General features: G+C 30.2%; 1 protein-coding gene across 6 annotated transcripts in view; it reads right to left on the bottom strand.

Annotated features, from left to right (window-relative positions):
• The window catches only part of Vps15 (vacuolar protein sorting 15), a 199,496-nt gene that overhangs the window by 97,338 nt on the left and 83,366 nt on the right, over positions 1-18,792 (bottom strand). For all 6 annotated transcript variants that reach the window (XM_076473726.1, XM_076473729.1, XM_076473730.1 and 3 more), the window contains 3 exons: positions 14,467-14,549; positions 4,217-4,298; positions 3,731-3,878 (listed from right to left, as the gene is read on the bottom strand). In XM_076473726.1, coding sequence (XP_076329841.1) covers positions 3,731-3,878; positions 4,217-4,298; positions 14,467-14,549 — 313 coding nt within the window. The remainder of the gene's footprint in view (positions 1-3,730; positions 3,879-4,216; positions 4,299-14,466; positions 14,550-18,792) is intronic.

Here is an 18,792-nt window from a genome sequence, read left to right as displayed (position 1 = left end):
ACCCAAACGAGCCGTTTTTGCATATAAATTTCTCAACAAGTGGGTTTCTCGACATCACTGACAATAAAACAATACACACAAAAACAGACTACAGAGCCACACCCCCCCAAAAAAAAATCACAAAATAATAAAATCAAGTACCAATCTTTAACTTTGTGAAATGATTCACCCAACTGGAACACACTTCACAACAAGGTAGGGTTAAATTGACATGTTTCAGTAAAACAATTACTCCTCCTTAGTGTACTAAGCTTTGCGTCTAGCTTAAGTTTTGTAATGACTAACATTATCATATGTTTAGATTAAAGTAACTGAGTGATAACCCTACTGAATTCAAGCTGTTTATTTGGATTTGCTATGTTGATGGCTGATTTGTAATACTTAAAAATGAAGATAAGTTAGTGAAGTTTGTTGTATATATGTTAATTTTAGATATGATAACATTACATTCACATGTTAAAACCAACAATGTTTTTCTCTACCATTTTTTGACAAGTGTTCAACAAACAAAGACAGCCACAGTCTAAAATCACTGAGAACAAAACTGTTTAACAACTATCTCAAATCCAGGTCACAAAACTATGATGTCCTAAAGCTACAAGTAATAAATCTCACAGAGACTCACAGTTGCAAATCTTGGAGTGGTAGTAAACACCATAATCAAGAGAATCTATTCACAAATTCATCTTCAAAGTTTATGTGCCTAGACCACTAGTGAGATTTCAATATATTTTAAAGCTTAAAACTAAAATCAATTTTCTCAACAGTCATATGTCATTTATAAATTCTGCTGCCCAATGTGTGAGAGGCACTAATGTTGGCTTACATGTCAGAAGATTGGAATATTGTTTAAAATAACACTATAATCCCACTATATTTGTACTCTAACTTTTGATACAGCATATATATCTTCACAAAATTTGGTAGTCTTTTAGTAAAGTAAAGATTACAAGCATTTTGTATATAAAAAATCAGATTTTTTAATGAAATATTTTTACTAAATATTTGATTGTGAAAATAGAGTGTGTTTCATTAATAGTCTGGGTGCAAAGTGATTAGATGTTGTGATTAAAAAATATATTCTTTTTCCCCAAAATCCCAAATATTTGCATGATCTCTTAAACCTTCTAAATACATTTCAAACATTCGTTTTTAGTAAGATTTCATATTTTATGTTATTTTCTATACTCTGTGTGGGGTCTGTGACTTGATCAACCTCCTAACCATCATAAAAATGAGGAAATAAATATAAATTGCTTTTTTGTACTAGAATAATGACTACATGTTATAACACAAAAATACAATTATTTAGTTGTATTTGTGTCTCATAATTCTATATATAAACATATATATTTATTATTTTTTATTATATTGACCTTCCAGTCATGTCTAGCTAATATAAAATAACTTGCATTGATGTGATGCATATGCACTCATGTTACATATCCAGTAATACAAAACTGTCCTTCGGTCTTCCATTTATTTGCTGTATTTAAGTAGACTAGTACTTTATAATATACAATCACATATCAATTATTATATATTATATATTTGTATACAGATTATTACTTTTTAGAAATAAATTATAATGCTTATTTTTCTTAAAATATAGAACAATAATTCAAGAAGTAAGTAAAGAATTATCTCTTCTTGCTATCTTTGTACTCAGCTGTTGTTGGACATACGTTGCTAAGTCTTAAAATTTTACATATATAGGATATCAAACAAATTTTTTTAGATTTTATATATACAGTCAAATAACCACAAAATCATAAATAACTATACTTGTACCCAATAATTCCATTATAATTTATTAATCTTAGTAGCAAAGATGTATCTAAATTTTAAAAAAATATTAAATTTTGAGCAGACTAAAGACACAACATACCTTCTTCAAATCTTGGTTCAAAAGAAGGTGGTAGTCTTTTGAAATATTAAAATGGCTGAATAAAACTATTCTGGAGACATTTTAAGCTGTTGATTGGTTATTCACATGTCATATACTGTAGTAAGAATATATAAGAGAACATTTCAAAAAATGAAAAGAGTTGGACAGACCCACCATGTTTGATTCAGTACATAAGCCATATCTCAACAAAATAAAAGGATATCAGGTTCTTATTTTATATTGTAGCTTGTCAATATTAGTAATATGAGTTCCTAATTTGTACAAAACTATAGAATTGGTATTTTGACAGGAGAAACGTCTAATTTTAAACACTGCTGCTTTCAACATACCATACACATTTTAAAATAAGAAATTAACTCATATATAATATTAAAGTTTAAATTATGATCAACAATTTGAATCAAAACTTATTAATATAAATTTATAAAATATTAGTTTAATAAATTTTTGAATGCAAGTCAACAAATGTGATGACATGGCTTTTGACCCACGACCTGTTATGAAAGGGTACATAATAGTTTAAAGAAATATAACTTGGTATAATTTTGCCAACTTCTATAACTCTTAAGTTTCTAAGTACTAAACTCTCCTTGTAATTTTTATTTGCAAAATGGAGAGGAATGATACATTAGTATTACATACTAGTGAAAATATCTTCACTCAGGCTATTAGGCTAACAGTATGTGTATTCTTAACTCATTTTAACATAAACATATAACCTATGTACTTTTGTTGCTAAACAATGCAACATAAAAACCATTCTTGTAATGCATTATTACCAAAATGCGCTGGCTTTTTTATATATTTGAAGTTGATATACAAAAAAAATCACTTCTTTTCTATATAGTTTTTTCTGAGCTTGTTCATTAAAAACATATGGGTCTGCATACTCGTGTGGATCCACTTTGTATGGATGTGAAATTTCAGTTTTCTAGGTTCTTAGCTCTTTGAGCTACAATGGTCACTTTTTTTACTCTTGTTTTTTGCTAGCTTGCCTCATAAAAAAAGATGTGCATGCATGCACACATGCAGATATGTAATAAAACTTAGGTGAACACCCTCAGGGCTCACTTAGTATACATGCAAAATTTCAGGTTTCCAAGTTCTTTCATCTTGGAACTATTGCAGTCACATAGACATGCTCTTTTATTATTACAAATACACAGGAATTCCATTACTCTTCTTCTATTGGAGAATTTGTAAAATAGACAGAGAGAAAATACTGTAAAGAAATTAAATATCATGTTAGAACTACGAAAAAATGAAGATGTGCTTGAATAGTTAAAGATACTGCACTTATAAAATGCAAATAAAGTAGCTTTCATTATATTATTGGTGTTATATTCTTGTATGATTGATATCTTAATCATCCTTTAATGCTGTATATTAGTTCAGTGTTGACTACAAATGTGGGAAATAGCTTTTTATATAAAAACAAATTCCACAAACATTTCCATACACATAGCTTAATCTATAATTAACATAAAAATAACACAAATGTTTATTATTACATGTGGACAGTACTTTCCTCATATTTGATATATTTTCCAAATCTAGATCTTTCTCACACATGTAAAACTCTTCCAGATGTAGCTAAGTATGTCCAATTCCCAACATAAGCAGATTAGGATCAAACCTTGCAATTTTTCAGGAAATGTTGTTAAAAATTTATTGTTTTATAACTCTGTTAATTGCATTTTTAAGTATTGCTAAGTCAATAATTAGATATTACATTACTGATGATATATGGAAACATTATAAAACTTCAACAAGCATAATATCCTATGTACTTCTCATAAGAAAATACATAAAGTCAACAACCTTTCTGTTGCCCAAAGAAGACACACAACTGAGTAATTCCTTTCTCCAATAACATTTGTTTCACAGCATTTTCTGGATCACTCAGTAGGGTGGACACACTTTGCTGCACAAGTTCATGCAATGCCTGCAGCTCAGTATCATAAGAAGCCTATAAAAGAAATACAATGTCTGAACACTACACCTTTGGTGTAATACAATCAACAGAGAAAATATATCATAAGGAATACATAAGTATATTAGAAGACTTTCATAATATGGAAAAATTAACTTATCATTACTTGTTAGTTACAATAATAACTATGCTTCAATTCCTATTTTTTTTCCAATTTTTTAATGCTGGCCAATTACAATTTATAAAAAAATATAATAACAAAGAATGAAAACAAAGATTTTTTCAGCAAATATAAACTAAATAACAATAATAAAATATACAAAAATACATGATAAAATGCTTTGGTTGTCAAATTCAAAGTGTTAGTCTTCTACCTGGTTGTGATGGCTCTGAATGGTAGATGTCTCTGATGAAACATTCAATGTCTCTTCATCTAACTGGACTTTTTCCAAAAAGCTAGAAACCAAATTTATATGCTTGTATCATTTCTAAGTGTTTTAATTGGAAATTGTACTTAATTTTATGTCTAGTTTCCTGCTGCATTGAATCAATTTGATGCTTTTGTGAACTTATTGTTGATAATTACACTTATAAACAGTCGTATATTGACAATAAAGTCTAAACTTTACTAGATAAAGAAAATTATGCAAAACATGTGCACATTTCTTGATATTAAAATGAAGTTAAACTTCGTTTCAATATACATTAACTTTGTACCTAATATCCTTAAATTCAATAATTAATAAATAAAACTGAATCACAAAGAAATGCACATAGTGAAAATAAATGTAAAAACTGGTTTGATTGGTTACATTTTTGCCCACAACTTTTTGTCAGGTTACATGGAATATTAGTTTTTAAAATAATACATGTGGATTTTTGGGTCCTTTTACACTCAGCATGTAGTCACCTAAATTAATTTTCGAATGTAAATAATATTATGGAATTGGGTCTAATTTATTATTCAAAATTATACAGCATACTTACTATTCAATGTCTTAAATTGGTTTGCTGTATAATGATGAAGAATGCATTTGGTGCAATGCATTAATCTTATTCACCCAATTAATTTAAGTTACTATATGGTGAGTTAAAAATAACTCATAATTTCCATATACATCATGTCAACATAAACATTATAAGAAACAATATTTTATTTATTTAATTTGTTGACCTAAGCTGTGCTGATAAGCCTTTAATAGCAGACAATTACAGGGAAACAAATAAATCATAGATTATATTTACAAGTTTACCTTTGGTAAGAATAACTCTGTAATACAACTTTTTCCTATTAAAAGAAACACTGTGAAACAGAGGTTAAGATTGTTCTAAACTGAAAATGTATTTCCAGTAATACCAACTTCTTCTTTAACTTACACCTATTACTCAACCACAAGGGTTTCTTCCTTTTCTCATCTAAGAATTGTTTTAACTTTTCCTTACTAGCTCCAATCTTTTATGCCCCATTCATTTGTCCTGAGTAATATTTATCTCATGATACTTTCCACCTATGTTAAAACACCCTCCATTGTGGTACTATACATATGAACCTCATTCAAAAAATGTTGTCACTTTTTCAAGACTGACTCAGTCTCTAGCACTGACTTTTAGTGTGGAGAAATGGCAGGAGAGTGAGAGTGGAAATAAATATTATTATAATTATATTTTGGATTGAAGAATTATATAACTTTCCAAATATAGTTGAAATTAGAAGCCCACATTTATAAGGTAGATGAGCTAGTGAGGGCATTATCCATATAAAAATCACTGAATAAATCATGAGGGTGTCAATAAAAGTTTGGCACCCCAGTAAGGGAACAACTATATACAAAACAGGTATACTGTTCACCCTGAACTTAGTTACTGTATCATGAATGGAACTGTATGTGAGTAATAATCACTATATGGCAATTCTAACTAGACAGCTGATGTTCCACTACTCAAGGTTGGAATTAAGTGGTCTTGTTCCTATATCCCACATTATTGGTGAGGGAAATTTGACTGCAACATTATATACATACATACATATATATATATATACTTACACGTGGATCCCAACCTTCTACCATAGAGTAATGCATTTTAAGCCACCACAACTATGATGAGAAAATAAGCAACACTGAAGTGGACAAACCTTCTCCTCCACATGAAGATGCCAGAGAGGTAACAGGTTCAAATGACAAGATTGTGTATGTCTTACTCAACCAAAGGAAGCAGAACTCTTCATGTCTGGAATTATGACCATTCATCTTCACTTCCCATCCATGTGGGCAAGGTATATTCTACATGCCCCTAAAATTATGTGGAGGATGTGGAACAACTGAGCTCAGCCAATGACCCAGAATGGGACCACTCCATATTTGGAAATGTGAGAAGATAGTAGACCCTCTTCCATAAGCAATGTGTTGAATCTACACTGATCAACCAGAAACACCATGCATGCCCCAACTAGATAGTGGAGCATCAAATCTTTACCAGTATTACCAGTAGACTTTTAGATAGACTGGTGCTATTTTTACCAACATCTGAGAAAAATATCCAGACTCAGGTAGGAGGGTTACCAATTTCACCCTCTTCTCCAAGAGTGGAGGAATTCATTCTGACACTCTGAAGGGAAAGCCTCTGTCCACCACCCCAGTGACTGGAAACTGGGTGTGGTAAGGAATCTCTTGCTAGAATAGGGGAAAATGTCTGTTGGAGAGTCCTGAGAAATAGTGAAACAGGTGAACCAAGTTTCCTAAATTTTTAAAATCAAACTAATTCAGATCCATAGACTTACCCTGTTCTATCATGGAACATTGGCAATTCAGATTAACTACTAACTTTGCCTTAGAATGCCAAAATTCAAGGAGCAGATTCATTATTTGAGAGTCAGAAAATCCTTCCATCTAGCAGTGGTAGGCTAAATTGCAACATTCCAACAAGATGTCAAAAAAGGCATAATCATCCCTTCATGTAACTGAGAAGTAAACCTTCCAGCATGAACCAAAATATATGTGGATGGAGAAAAACTAAGAATTCACTCATAAACCTTTTAGCCATCAAGTAAGGTGCATGCTCAAACATCACACTCTCAAAGAACCAATTAGAGAAAACAAATCCAAGGCAACTTATTCCAATGTGGCTCACATTTTGAGTTTTATAGCTCACTTAAAAACTGTTTTGATCACCACTGATGGAAACAACAGTTTGTAAGGCAAATTTGGTTTGTTAAAGCAAAGGAACATTGAACCACCTAGCACAGTCACCTTAGGAAATCAAATGACAGAGCACAGCACTGCAAGTTCATAAACCAACAGTGGTTTAAAAAGCCAACTAACTTAAAACGATGCACAGGAAAAAGTGAATCACATTTTCTGCAGAATGCTGAATATAACCCTCAATTGCAGCCTCAGAATCCCCCAGAGGACCACCACAGATTTAAATATGTCTCCATCTCATAACAAATCACTGACAGTTTCAACCAGGAGTAATTCCTTCTCTCTCCCAGCTGTTGTTCAATGCTAGATATCAGTGGTGGGACAGGAGACTTTATTTGCCTCCATGCTAGAAATAGAAATTAATATAATAAATCCATTTGTCAATCAAAGAAATTTTTTAAAAAATTATTATTACTGTTATGAAAATCAACTAAATAACATAATTGATGTTCAAAGTATATCCTAATAATTATAATAATGAGAAACCCATTACCGATGCTTTATCAAGGAAAAGTGACAATTTTAACTGAAGGAAGCATTTATATACAATATCAGTATAGAGGTGCACTGACATAGGTGGAGATTTTTGTGAGATAAACACTGTCAAGAGCAATTTATTAGGATATAAAAAACTGGAGCAATTGAGAAAAACTGACCAATGCTTAGATGGGCATAGAAAGAAACCCTAGAGGTTGAGAAATGGACAAATGAAAAGTCAAAATGAAAAAAAAAAAAAAATGGAAAATTAACAAATTACAACAAATACTATTAATCACCAAACATGTTGTCTAATTTTGTGTTTCTAAACTTTTGTACTTTACTTTGATATAAATGATCTGGTATTCCTATGTTAAAAACACAAAACCTGCATGCACTTAATTTTATGATAGTAAAGTTAAATGTTTAGACAATTTGAGGTTCATCATATAAAATTTATTATAAGTTATAGTTTCACAGAGACACACATCAAATTGAAAAATGAAGATATAGCTAAAATAATTCATAATATGTTTTGTTACAGAACAAAAATGTAAACACAGAATTAAGCTGAAAAATTGTGGAATCCACTAAGTATTGATGCAAACTAATTATCAGCTGGAACCTACTAAGTAATAATGTAATTTAATCTTTAGCTGGGACATGATTTCTGAAACCCACTGTTGTGTAATGCAATTTTACCTGAAACACTGTTTGAGGAATCCACTAGTAGTGGTGTAATGTACCCATTAGGTATAATCCAGTAAGTAGAAAACAAACCAACAGATATGATTTCATACCTCTCTTCTCAGTACAGAACAGTTTTTAGGATCTACTAAATGGTAGCATAATGTAATTATTAGCTGGAATCCACAAAGCAGAAGCATAATATCACTTTTAGAAGAATCAATGTTTGTGGAACTCATTAAGCTGATGTGTAAGTTAACTTTTAGATGAAACAATGTTTGTAAAATCCACTGATCAGAGGTGTAATGTGACTTTTAGCTGAAACAAGAGGTAAATACATGAGGCAATATGAAGCAATTTAAAATAAAGTATAAATATATAATAGTGAAACAACACCAGATTTACATGGATACTTTGACAATTTCACATGTACTCTTCAGTCCAACATTTGGTTTTAAATAAAACACACCCTTTGTTTATTTTATAACAGAAATTCCAAGACCTTTAATACTTTTGACATCAAAATGCAGATCAGCATAAAGTGACATCTAAATGTGTTGAGTTATGGTAAGTTTTGACTTAATAACTGTATCTCTTAAATTGGCTGACTTTTGGCAACTGTAAAATGTTGCTGACAGACTTGAAGCACATATTTCTACAGTCAAGAGACAACTGTAAAATGTTGCTTTGAAGCAAATACTTCTATAGCCAAAAGACAAAAATTATTCATGATAACACAGATTTCTGTTGCATGAAAATTAAACTATAAAGAGATAACAGCAATACAAATTAAATTTCATACTCTGTTAACCCTATCACCATAGATATCCTTTACAGTTACTGTGCATGATAAAAGGTTTTCGTGTCTTACATTCATAATTGTAAACTACTTTTTGTTTATGTTATACCAATTAGTATAGCAGAAAATCTCAGCTAATAATACATATTTTGATAGTCTATAAGCTTTAAATTATTAATTGTACAAGGCAATATAAAAAAAAATCCTGAATTTCCCTAATCTCACACATTTAACACATTTTATCTTAGCATGTCATTCTCCCTACTTTACCCACCACTCCTAAAAAAAATACAAAATGAAACGTAAAGTGTCATTGTTCAGACAAAGCATATTTTTTTATAATCTCCAATCTTGTTTGGAGTTATCAAATAGAAAATCAGACCCCTCCTTCCAAATTCTTTCTTTCAAAATTCCTTAATAGTTTGCTCTTACATTTAATTATATATTACCTATAACCAATAGAAAGTCAAGATTTTCATCTATTGAATGACATACTGTATAACATTATGTTCTGAATAGTTCAATGTCAATTTACTTGGAGTACCAACATCATTCGCATAAGAAAATTAACAGCTAGCTTAGATTAATTCATAATGAGGTAAGGGAATTTGTCTAACTTTTGCATGTTATTATTCTATATTGTTTGTTGCATTATCTAAATAAAAATTATTTAACACACTACTATCATTAGTACACAATAAGTATAATTAAATGTCCCCAACAATTGACAGTAAGAAAAAAAAAAAGACTGGATAAGTACATTATGTCTTGTTTTCATTTTTTTTTCTTTATGTATAATTATAAAAGTAACTAAAATATACAAATAGGGATCTTTTTAGATTACTTCAGATTAGATTAGTTAAAATAAATGATAATAATAATATTAAAATGAAAATATTTCACAAGGCACACGTGCAAGTGGCTTGTAAGTAATGTAATTTGTTGACATAAAATAAGCAGAACAAGCTCCAAGTGATTTACAACTTACAATGGCACAGATAGTTATTAAATAGTTTAAAGAGCAACAAAACAATAAAATTGTAAACAGATAAATACTGTTACAAACTTAGAGATATTTGTGATAAATTGATACAGTTTCATGTTTCAATTTGGAGTCATTATGGAAAGAAAAAGATGATAATTTATATTTATTTCAATGTTTATTTTTGATGGTTAGGTTTTTTTTGAAATAATGTAAAGAGAATAACAAATAAAATAAAAAGTTTGACATGCATTTAGGAGGTTTTTAGGATATATACAAATGAAATTTGAGATTTTTGATACGAGGAAAGGAATTTTTAATCTTAACATAAAAATTACTTTGCACACAAACAATTCAAAACAAATACTCAATATATTAATTGACAAATTGTTTAGTTTATTAAAAATACTAAGCAAAAAAATATGATTTTTTTGTTTGTGAAAGTTTTATAATACTAACTGAAAGACTAAAGTTTATGAAGATACACACACTATACTGAGAGTTAGAATTATTAAATCTAAAAAGACTTTAGATGACTAAAAAGAGATCATATGGTCAGTGAAATCAAATGAGTCTCTACTGAAAGAATTAAGAAGAGCAGATGGTATAAAACTTCTAAACCAGATAGGAATATTTTAAACCTGTTATCATACAGTCTTGCAAATGTAAAAAAAAAATAATGGATAGGAATATAAGTTATGGTCACTTATTTTGTTACTACAAAATTCCTCACTGTTTCATTGAAGCTTAAGAAAAACAGATAAGGATATTGTAATAACTAAATATGACAAAAATAAATTTGTCATCTAGGATAAATATAACTATGAAATAAAACTGAAGGATAAACCACTTTCCAAGAAAGTACTGATTTACAAAAAAATCTCTCCCAATAACTGTATTTGGTTATCTGAAAGTCTTAAAAATCTATAAACAGATTAATTATTTTCTATTATACACGTATGGGTGGCCGAAAATGGTTAAAGACTTTTACCCTTTGAGATCTTTATTCACAATGTACTATCACCTGTTTATCTATTATGCAAATAGTTAGCACAACAACTATATCCTGCTTCAGAGAATTTCTCTTTATCACATCTTGCAAATAATATAGATCTTGCCAATAAAATAAAAAACTCTGACACAAATGAAAGAAAAACGGTTAGTTTTGACATCAATTCTTTGTTTAGAAAGTTACAAACTAATGAAACAATAGGCTTCCAATAAATGCATTACATGAAAAATTCAACTTCTTGTGCCAGTTCACACTTCCATCTCTCTAGTGGAAATTTGAATTGAAGAAAATGTAGTTGTTGTATATAAAACAAAAAGTGGCTATGGACAATTCTTTATATTCATTTCTATTTAATATCTTCAAGAACTATTTTGAAAGTGAATTAACTCCTACAGTGGATCTAAATACATAGTGCATCCCTTAGTTCTGATATGTTCATGGTATATCTTCTGTTTGGTCAAATAATGGTAATAATACTCAAGTTTTTTAAGAAGATTAACAAACTGTCAACATTATTAAGTTAAGTGTAGAGTTGAATGGAAAACCAGTAATTTTCTACCATTTTTAAATATTTTCATAACTGAAGCATAAATAGAATTAGCTCCTTGTATCAAAAGAAAACTAACAAACCATTTAAGCTACATTCAACACTATAAAACAGTTGAAGTATCAATTATAACATCAAAGTTTTAAAGAGCTTACAAAATATATCAACATACGATCCTTGATAAGGAAATCAAAAATATTTATACAATTTACAAATAATTTAATATCCTATAAACTTTACCAAAAAAGGCAGATGTTCTTTACAAATAACCAGCACACAAAATCCCCTACATGTGAAAATAAAATAGTTAGCATTAACTATAATTTTTAATATTCTCTTTATAGAAAAATCTAAAAAAATAACAAGTTCAGAGCTGTTTATAACTATTCCAAAACCATTAAAAACTTCTTGCTCTTGAACAAGTCTCCACCACAAAATTAAAAACATGGTGACTGCCAAGCTTGCAAAAATGTTTATTTTGGAAAAACAGGTAGAAATTTAGATACCAGATGCAGAACATCAAAAAAATGGACAGACAAATAATGCTGTTTCTCTACACATGAAGTATTTTGACTACAAAATAAACTATAAATCAGCCAAAGTAGCACATAAAACTAGAAATTAAGTTGACAAAAGAAGTATGGAAATTTCAAAATTTCAAAGTTTACCAAATTCACTTTTAGTTGAATCCTTTTCTGATGTCATATGTCATTAAAGAACATAAAACATCCTTTGTACAATGTTTCTCTCACAAATGTCAACTTAAGAGAGAATATGAAAGTATCAAAACTAGTATCCACACATTTAGTACTGTTCCATTACTGTGGATTTAAACTTTAATTTTTTATGGAATCCACTAAGTAGTAGTATAATGTAATTTTGAGCTGAAATATTATTTGTGAAATCTACTAAGAAGCAGTGTAATATAGTTATGAGGTGGAATCCACTAAATACAAGGTTTGACAAGAGGACATCAAGTTGAGACATTTAGCAGTAACGAGTGTAATAAACCAACACAATGGCATGTGATAAAAACCAGCATATAGTATTTATGTGGCTTTCAGTGGTTATTTAACTGACTTTAAGAGGAAATAAAAACAGATAATGAAAATAAAAAGAAGTAAAATGAAAAGATGTCAAAACGTATTAGTTGTATAAAATGGAACTTTCTCTTACATATTATAACAAAAAAACAATTCGACTTTTTTTAAGTATATGAAAAGAATTACTTTCATTGTGAAACACAGTCACAATGATACTTTGTTGAATATTTTTTAAATAAATATTTCACATATGTAACTAAAATTAATACATCAGTACATACCATTTATTGTATTATATGTTACTCTAAGAGGTTATCTTCATACTCATTTCGATGAAACACTATTTGTGGAATCTGCTAATCTCATAACAGCCTCATATCACTTGTACAATAACTGCTTCCAAAAGAGTTGCTAACCTCTAATCTTATGCTAATTATGAGTATTTTTACCAAGCAGTAAGGAAATGCCAAAGGAATTACTTCAACAAAATAAAATTAAAAGAAATGAACCAATAACATTATTACCTTTACACATCAAAAATATACCAAAAATACAAATCAATTTATATATATACTATACAACTTGAGGCACCTATCCCATTTCTGCAGTCAAAAAAATTAAATGCACAATTTATTTCACACTTACTTTATTCCACATTAAAGAAATGGTATTACAATTATTTTACTTTGCTTTATACCCTGAGTGATTCTTGATAGGACATAGTAGAAGCTCTTCCTCCTTTCTGGGTGAAAATTAACAGACTTCTTTATAATCTTACTCTTGAACATCTAATATAGAATTGACCACGTGAAAAGCAAAGGTGTGTGTTGACTGTGCTTTGATCACCATTCTTCCTAGCAGTGAAATAACTCAGAATTTTCTAAGAAAGACTTGAAGCAAATTTAAAGAAAAAAATTAAATTACAAAATTTTAGGAATAAAAATTTATCCAAGACAATGAAGTTTTATGCTAAGCAAACATTAACATTTGTGCCATGAGAGTGTGTCTGGGTAATAACTGTTATAATATGCCCCTCAGTCCAAAGAATCATCCCTAGAGGTTTGATCGAGATTTGTCCAAAGATCATTGAACAGCTTACAGACGAGGAAACAAAAACATATTTAAGAAATTAAATAGCAAATATATCGCAAGGAAAAAAATCCAGGTTTGAGAAGATATAATTTTGACTTGGTTAGCTTCAGAAGCTTAAAACTTGTAAAACAAAGACAACAGTCAGCAGTGAATGTAAAAAAAACAAAGCTTTAGCTTTGTTTAATATGTTAGCAAGCTTTATCGAAGCAGACATAAATTTTAAATGTTCCTCCACAGAGCTCTTAAGACTAGTTTGGACACAATAAACATGGTAAAATTGTTAACCAGAAGTTATTATTTAATATATGTAGTTAATGCTTTCAGAAGGTACCAAATATTGAAATTAAGTTTGGTTTATTATTCTCATTTTAGCTAAAATTAACCATAATAATATTTAAATAGAATCAAGTTTTAAATACGAACATGTCAATTATAGTTTTATTTTTTCATATGATTTGAGAGAAGAGATATGAAGCAATTTTTAAAATATTGATGATGACATCTGCCTTAGTAAAATACGTAAATAACAGCAAGGATTCCTAGTTAATGATTTAAAGCATTGTGCTCACAGAAGATTTTTATTCTATTAATTAATACCATTTATTGCCAATTGTTGTTATACATTTTTAAAAACTCTTCTGATTGAAATTATTAGGTAATTAATTCTATGGTTGAAAGAGTTAATTATACATTTTAAAAAGTATTTATGATTTTCCAATACACCAATTTCTGTTTATTACTTCACAGCTAAATACATATATTTTCATTTTTGAGATACAACTTACCGTAGAGCTGTTTCTGCTAAAACTGCTATATTTTCAGCATATGCCATTCTGACCATTACAGCTTCATCTTGAGCCATATGAGCCTACACAAAACTTTCTGATTAATTATTTCTCTGTCAAGACTAAAACATAAGACTATACTATACATTGTTGTTTACAGTTTCTCTAAACAAAAATGTTATAAACAAACTTTCTAATCAAACCTAGCTTTCTCGTTTTTTCTGCTATAATATTACCAACGTGTATGTCAACAAAAAGCTGCTGTAATTACAATAGCCAATTTTCAGGTGCAGTTTCCTATTTATTTTTCTGTTATTGTGGTAACCCTAATGTAAACATAGCCTATCTAGTGTCATTTAAATACAAATAAATGTCTAGGTATGAAGCAGTCTACAGCAATCCCAAATTACATCACACTGCTAGTTACTTTAACACAAAACATTCTAACTATTCTAATATCTGAAGCTTTGGACTGTTAAAGAAAGATATAATATGTATATATTTACACCACATACAACTTCAATGTTATGTACTCATCATACATAAAATACCCTAAACTTCAAATACTCAAATCCTTTTAAACCTTACAGTGTAAAACAAGGATTACAAAATTATAATCATTGTTATAAATTTGAAAATGCTTCATAACAACCAGCATGAAAAACTAGTGAATACAAATTCTGTACTATTTGTGGTATAGATTTGAATCACTTGTGAATACTTAAGCAATTACTACCATTCAAATGCTTTAGAAATTAAGAAAAATGTGCATTGTTTATGCAAGGCATGAATGTACATTATTAGAAATAATGTTGCTCATTGCAAAACAAGTTCTATAATAAAACTTGCCTAACAGAGAGAGAGGAGGACATTTAAGATAGAAAAGTTAAGAAATCAATACTCACACAGTCATAAGAAGGCATGAGCTTACCCTTGTTAGACTAATATTTCTATAGCAGAGAGCTTACCTTTGGTACACTAATACCACTGTAGCAGAAAGCTTACCCTTGTTAGACTAATATTTCTATAGCAGAGAGCTTACCTTTGGTACACTAATACCACTGTAGCAGAAAGCTTACCCTTGATACACTAATACTACTGTAGCAGAGAGCTTACACTTGATAGACTAATACTACTGTAGCAGAGAGCTTACACTTGATAGACTAATACTACTGTAGCAGAGAGCTTACACTTGATAGACTAATACTTCTGCAGCAGAGAGCTTACCACTGATACACTAATACTTCTGCAGCAGAGAACTTACCACTGATACACTAATACTTCTGCAGCAGAGAACTTACCACTGATACATTAAGCAGAGAACTTACCACTGATACACTGTAGCAGAGAACTTACCACTGATACACTAATACGCCTGTAGCAGAGAACTTACCACTGATACATTAATACGTCTGTAGCAGAGAACTTACCACTGATACACTAATACGTCTGTAGCAGAGAACTTACCACTGATACATTAATACATCTGTAGCAGAGAACTTACCACTGATACACTAATACGTCTGTAGCAGAGAACTTACCACTGATACACTAATACGTCTGTAGCAGAGAACTTACCACTGATACACTAATACGTCTGTAGCAGAGAACTTACCACTGATACATTAATACGTCTGTAGCAGAGAACTTACCAATGATACACTAATACGTCTGTAGCAGAGAACTTACCACTGATACATTAATACGTCTGTAGCAGAGAACTTACCACTGATACACTAATACGTCTGTAGCAGAGAACTTACCACTGATACACTAATACGTCTGTAGCAGAGAGCTTACCCTTGATACACTAATACTACTGTAGCAGAAAGCTTACCCTTGATACACTAATACTACTGTAGCAGAGAGCTTACCCTTGATACACTAATACTACTGTAGCAGAGAGCTTACCCTTGATAGACTAATACGTCTATAGCAGAGAGCTTACCCTTGATACACTAATACTTCTGTAACAGAGAGCTTACCCTTGATACACTAATACTACTGTAGCAGAAAACTTACCCTTGATAAACTAATACTATTGTAGCACAGAAAATGCAATATAAAAAGGATTAATATTAATAGAACCATGGAGGAGAAGAGGAATACAGACTACCAATTTACTAACTCTAAGTGCCAATCATTAGAGTTTTGATTTTGGGAAAACTTGGGAGTGTGTGGAAATTGTGCAATGAAGTGTCAGACCAAGTTGTTGTGAATACCAATTTAACACTTGCAAGAATACTAAGGAAAATTATTTAAGAATTCATTTCTGAGTTAAAAAGTCAGTTCTTCCTGAAGCAGGGAAAGAGTTCTTAGAATGCTGTCAACAGTTCTCTCCAGCAATCTTGAGTCACAGTTTCTCTCTGAAACTGAAAGTATGCAAAAGATGTTGAAGCTTTCAACCTTGCTACAAAATCAAAACACCATCTCAACCTTGATACAATTTAATATTACTATTTATCTCAAATTGAGTAACATGGTTAAGAAGCTTGAATATAATGTTAGAAAGGTTCTAAATGTTAGAATATCTGACTGTTAACAGTTTAGTCTAGAAGTGTTTTAGAATTTTAGACAATTTGCTGAGAATTAATCAGGTAAAAAAAAATTGTATGTGAAAGTTGTACATTAAAATATGTACATTACAGTGAAACCTAATGTGTTTTTTTTTGTAACTTCAGTATTAGAGTCCATTCTTTATTCTAGCTGTAAACTTCTTTGAGTTAATGACTTAAGTACTCTACTCATAACTGTATTTCTGGATTTAATATCATTCTATTATGATTCATGGTAAACTATAGCTCCAACAACTAGCTTACATGCCTGCCCATTACAGAATATCTCATAATGTAGAATTATACATTTTATAGATAAACTCGTTAATATCCAAATGTATTTGCTGGATGCAACTGTTATGTGGTTGTTGACACTGCACTGATAAATAAGTTACTGGATGAAATAATTTTGAAACTTCAGGATTTCTTTCTACAAATTATGTCTTATTCAAATAAATTATATTAAATTCTACATGCAATATCTGTATCAATTTTCACCTTTAAAAGTTTGAAATTATTTCAATGCATTTCAAATCTCTTCCCTGCATTTTAAGTTTCAATTAAAAACTTTTGTTGTCTTATATATATATTTTTAAATTGGAATATACAGCTTTTATTTGATAAAACTATACATTTTTTATTTTGATTCTAAAAAACAAGTTACGTAGTTTTACTGCCTTTACAATAACTGCCATACAGTAAATATAAATTTTAATAATGGAAAATGGACCATTAAAATTGTTTAAGTGTGTGTGCCTTTTACAAGCCAGCAGGGAATGATTATACTCCATGGCTAAAAATTATCAGAGGCCAGAAAGCCACTGGCCTACCAAACTGCCAGTAGGCCCATAATAAGTATCTGTTAGGAAGCCAGCAGCACAGTCCCATGTCCCATAAAACTGAAAGAGCCATTAAAAATTTACTCAACACAAATTGTACTAAGCATTTCTTAACCAAACAGAACTTATTACAAACCAGAAAGGACTTCCCCAAATTTATGAACTTTAATCAGTCATGTACAAATCCACAAACATCATCACTTTAAACTGGCATGTACTTTTAAGAAAGCTAGTGGTGAAGATGTGCAATTTATAGGTATTTTGTAGGTTGGAAGCTATCCTAATTAATGTACAAGCAATATATAAAGAAAAATGTATGTTGTGGGAAATAGCAACAGGATCTGAAGAGGAACTATAGCTATTACATGCAAGGAATATATGACATTCAGGAAGTAAGAAGGAGTACTATTATGTTTAAAAGTAGTGGGCTTATTTGTAACGAGTTATTGAGCAACATATTTCATATGTTGCAGTGTATGTTAGGTTACTAATTAGTATAGGTATAAAGGTGTTCCTTAATATTAGTTCTTTACTTTATTTTAATAAAAGTTTTAATACCCTTACCAGCTGTCTTGAGATTCATTTTTCATTCAAGTGGGTTTCTCATCATTACGAATAAAATGGGCAGATAAGGATTGGAATGAATGAAAAACCCATGAAGATTATTGTTATAAGAGAATTTTTAGTACAGCACATTGATAGAATGTCTGTGGAGTAAATAGGGAGAAAAGAGTTAGATTATGCTACTCTGGGACACTAAGGGAGGATATAACTGGGAGAGCAGAATATATAGCGAAGGGGCTAGAAGAGATGCAATTTCTGTTGCTCACATAGGGTCTAATGATGTAGGGAAAGGTAACTAATAAATAAATACAAGGGGGTGATAAAGGCATTGAAAGCAAAAAGCCATCAATTAACTATGTCTGAGATAC

The sequence above is a fragment of the Tachypleus tridentatus genome, chromosome 12, assembly GCF_004210375.1.
Source record: "Tachypleus tridentatus isolate NWPU-2018 chromosome 12, ASM421037v1, whole genome shotgun sequence".
Classification (NCBI taxonomy): Eukaryota; Metazoa; Arthropoda; class Merostomata; order Xiphosura; family Limulidae; genus Tachypleus; species Tachypleus tridentatus.
Note: the sequence above shows the minus strand (reverse complement) of the source record. Positions and strands in the feature narration are given on the sequence as shown.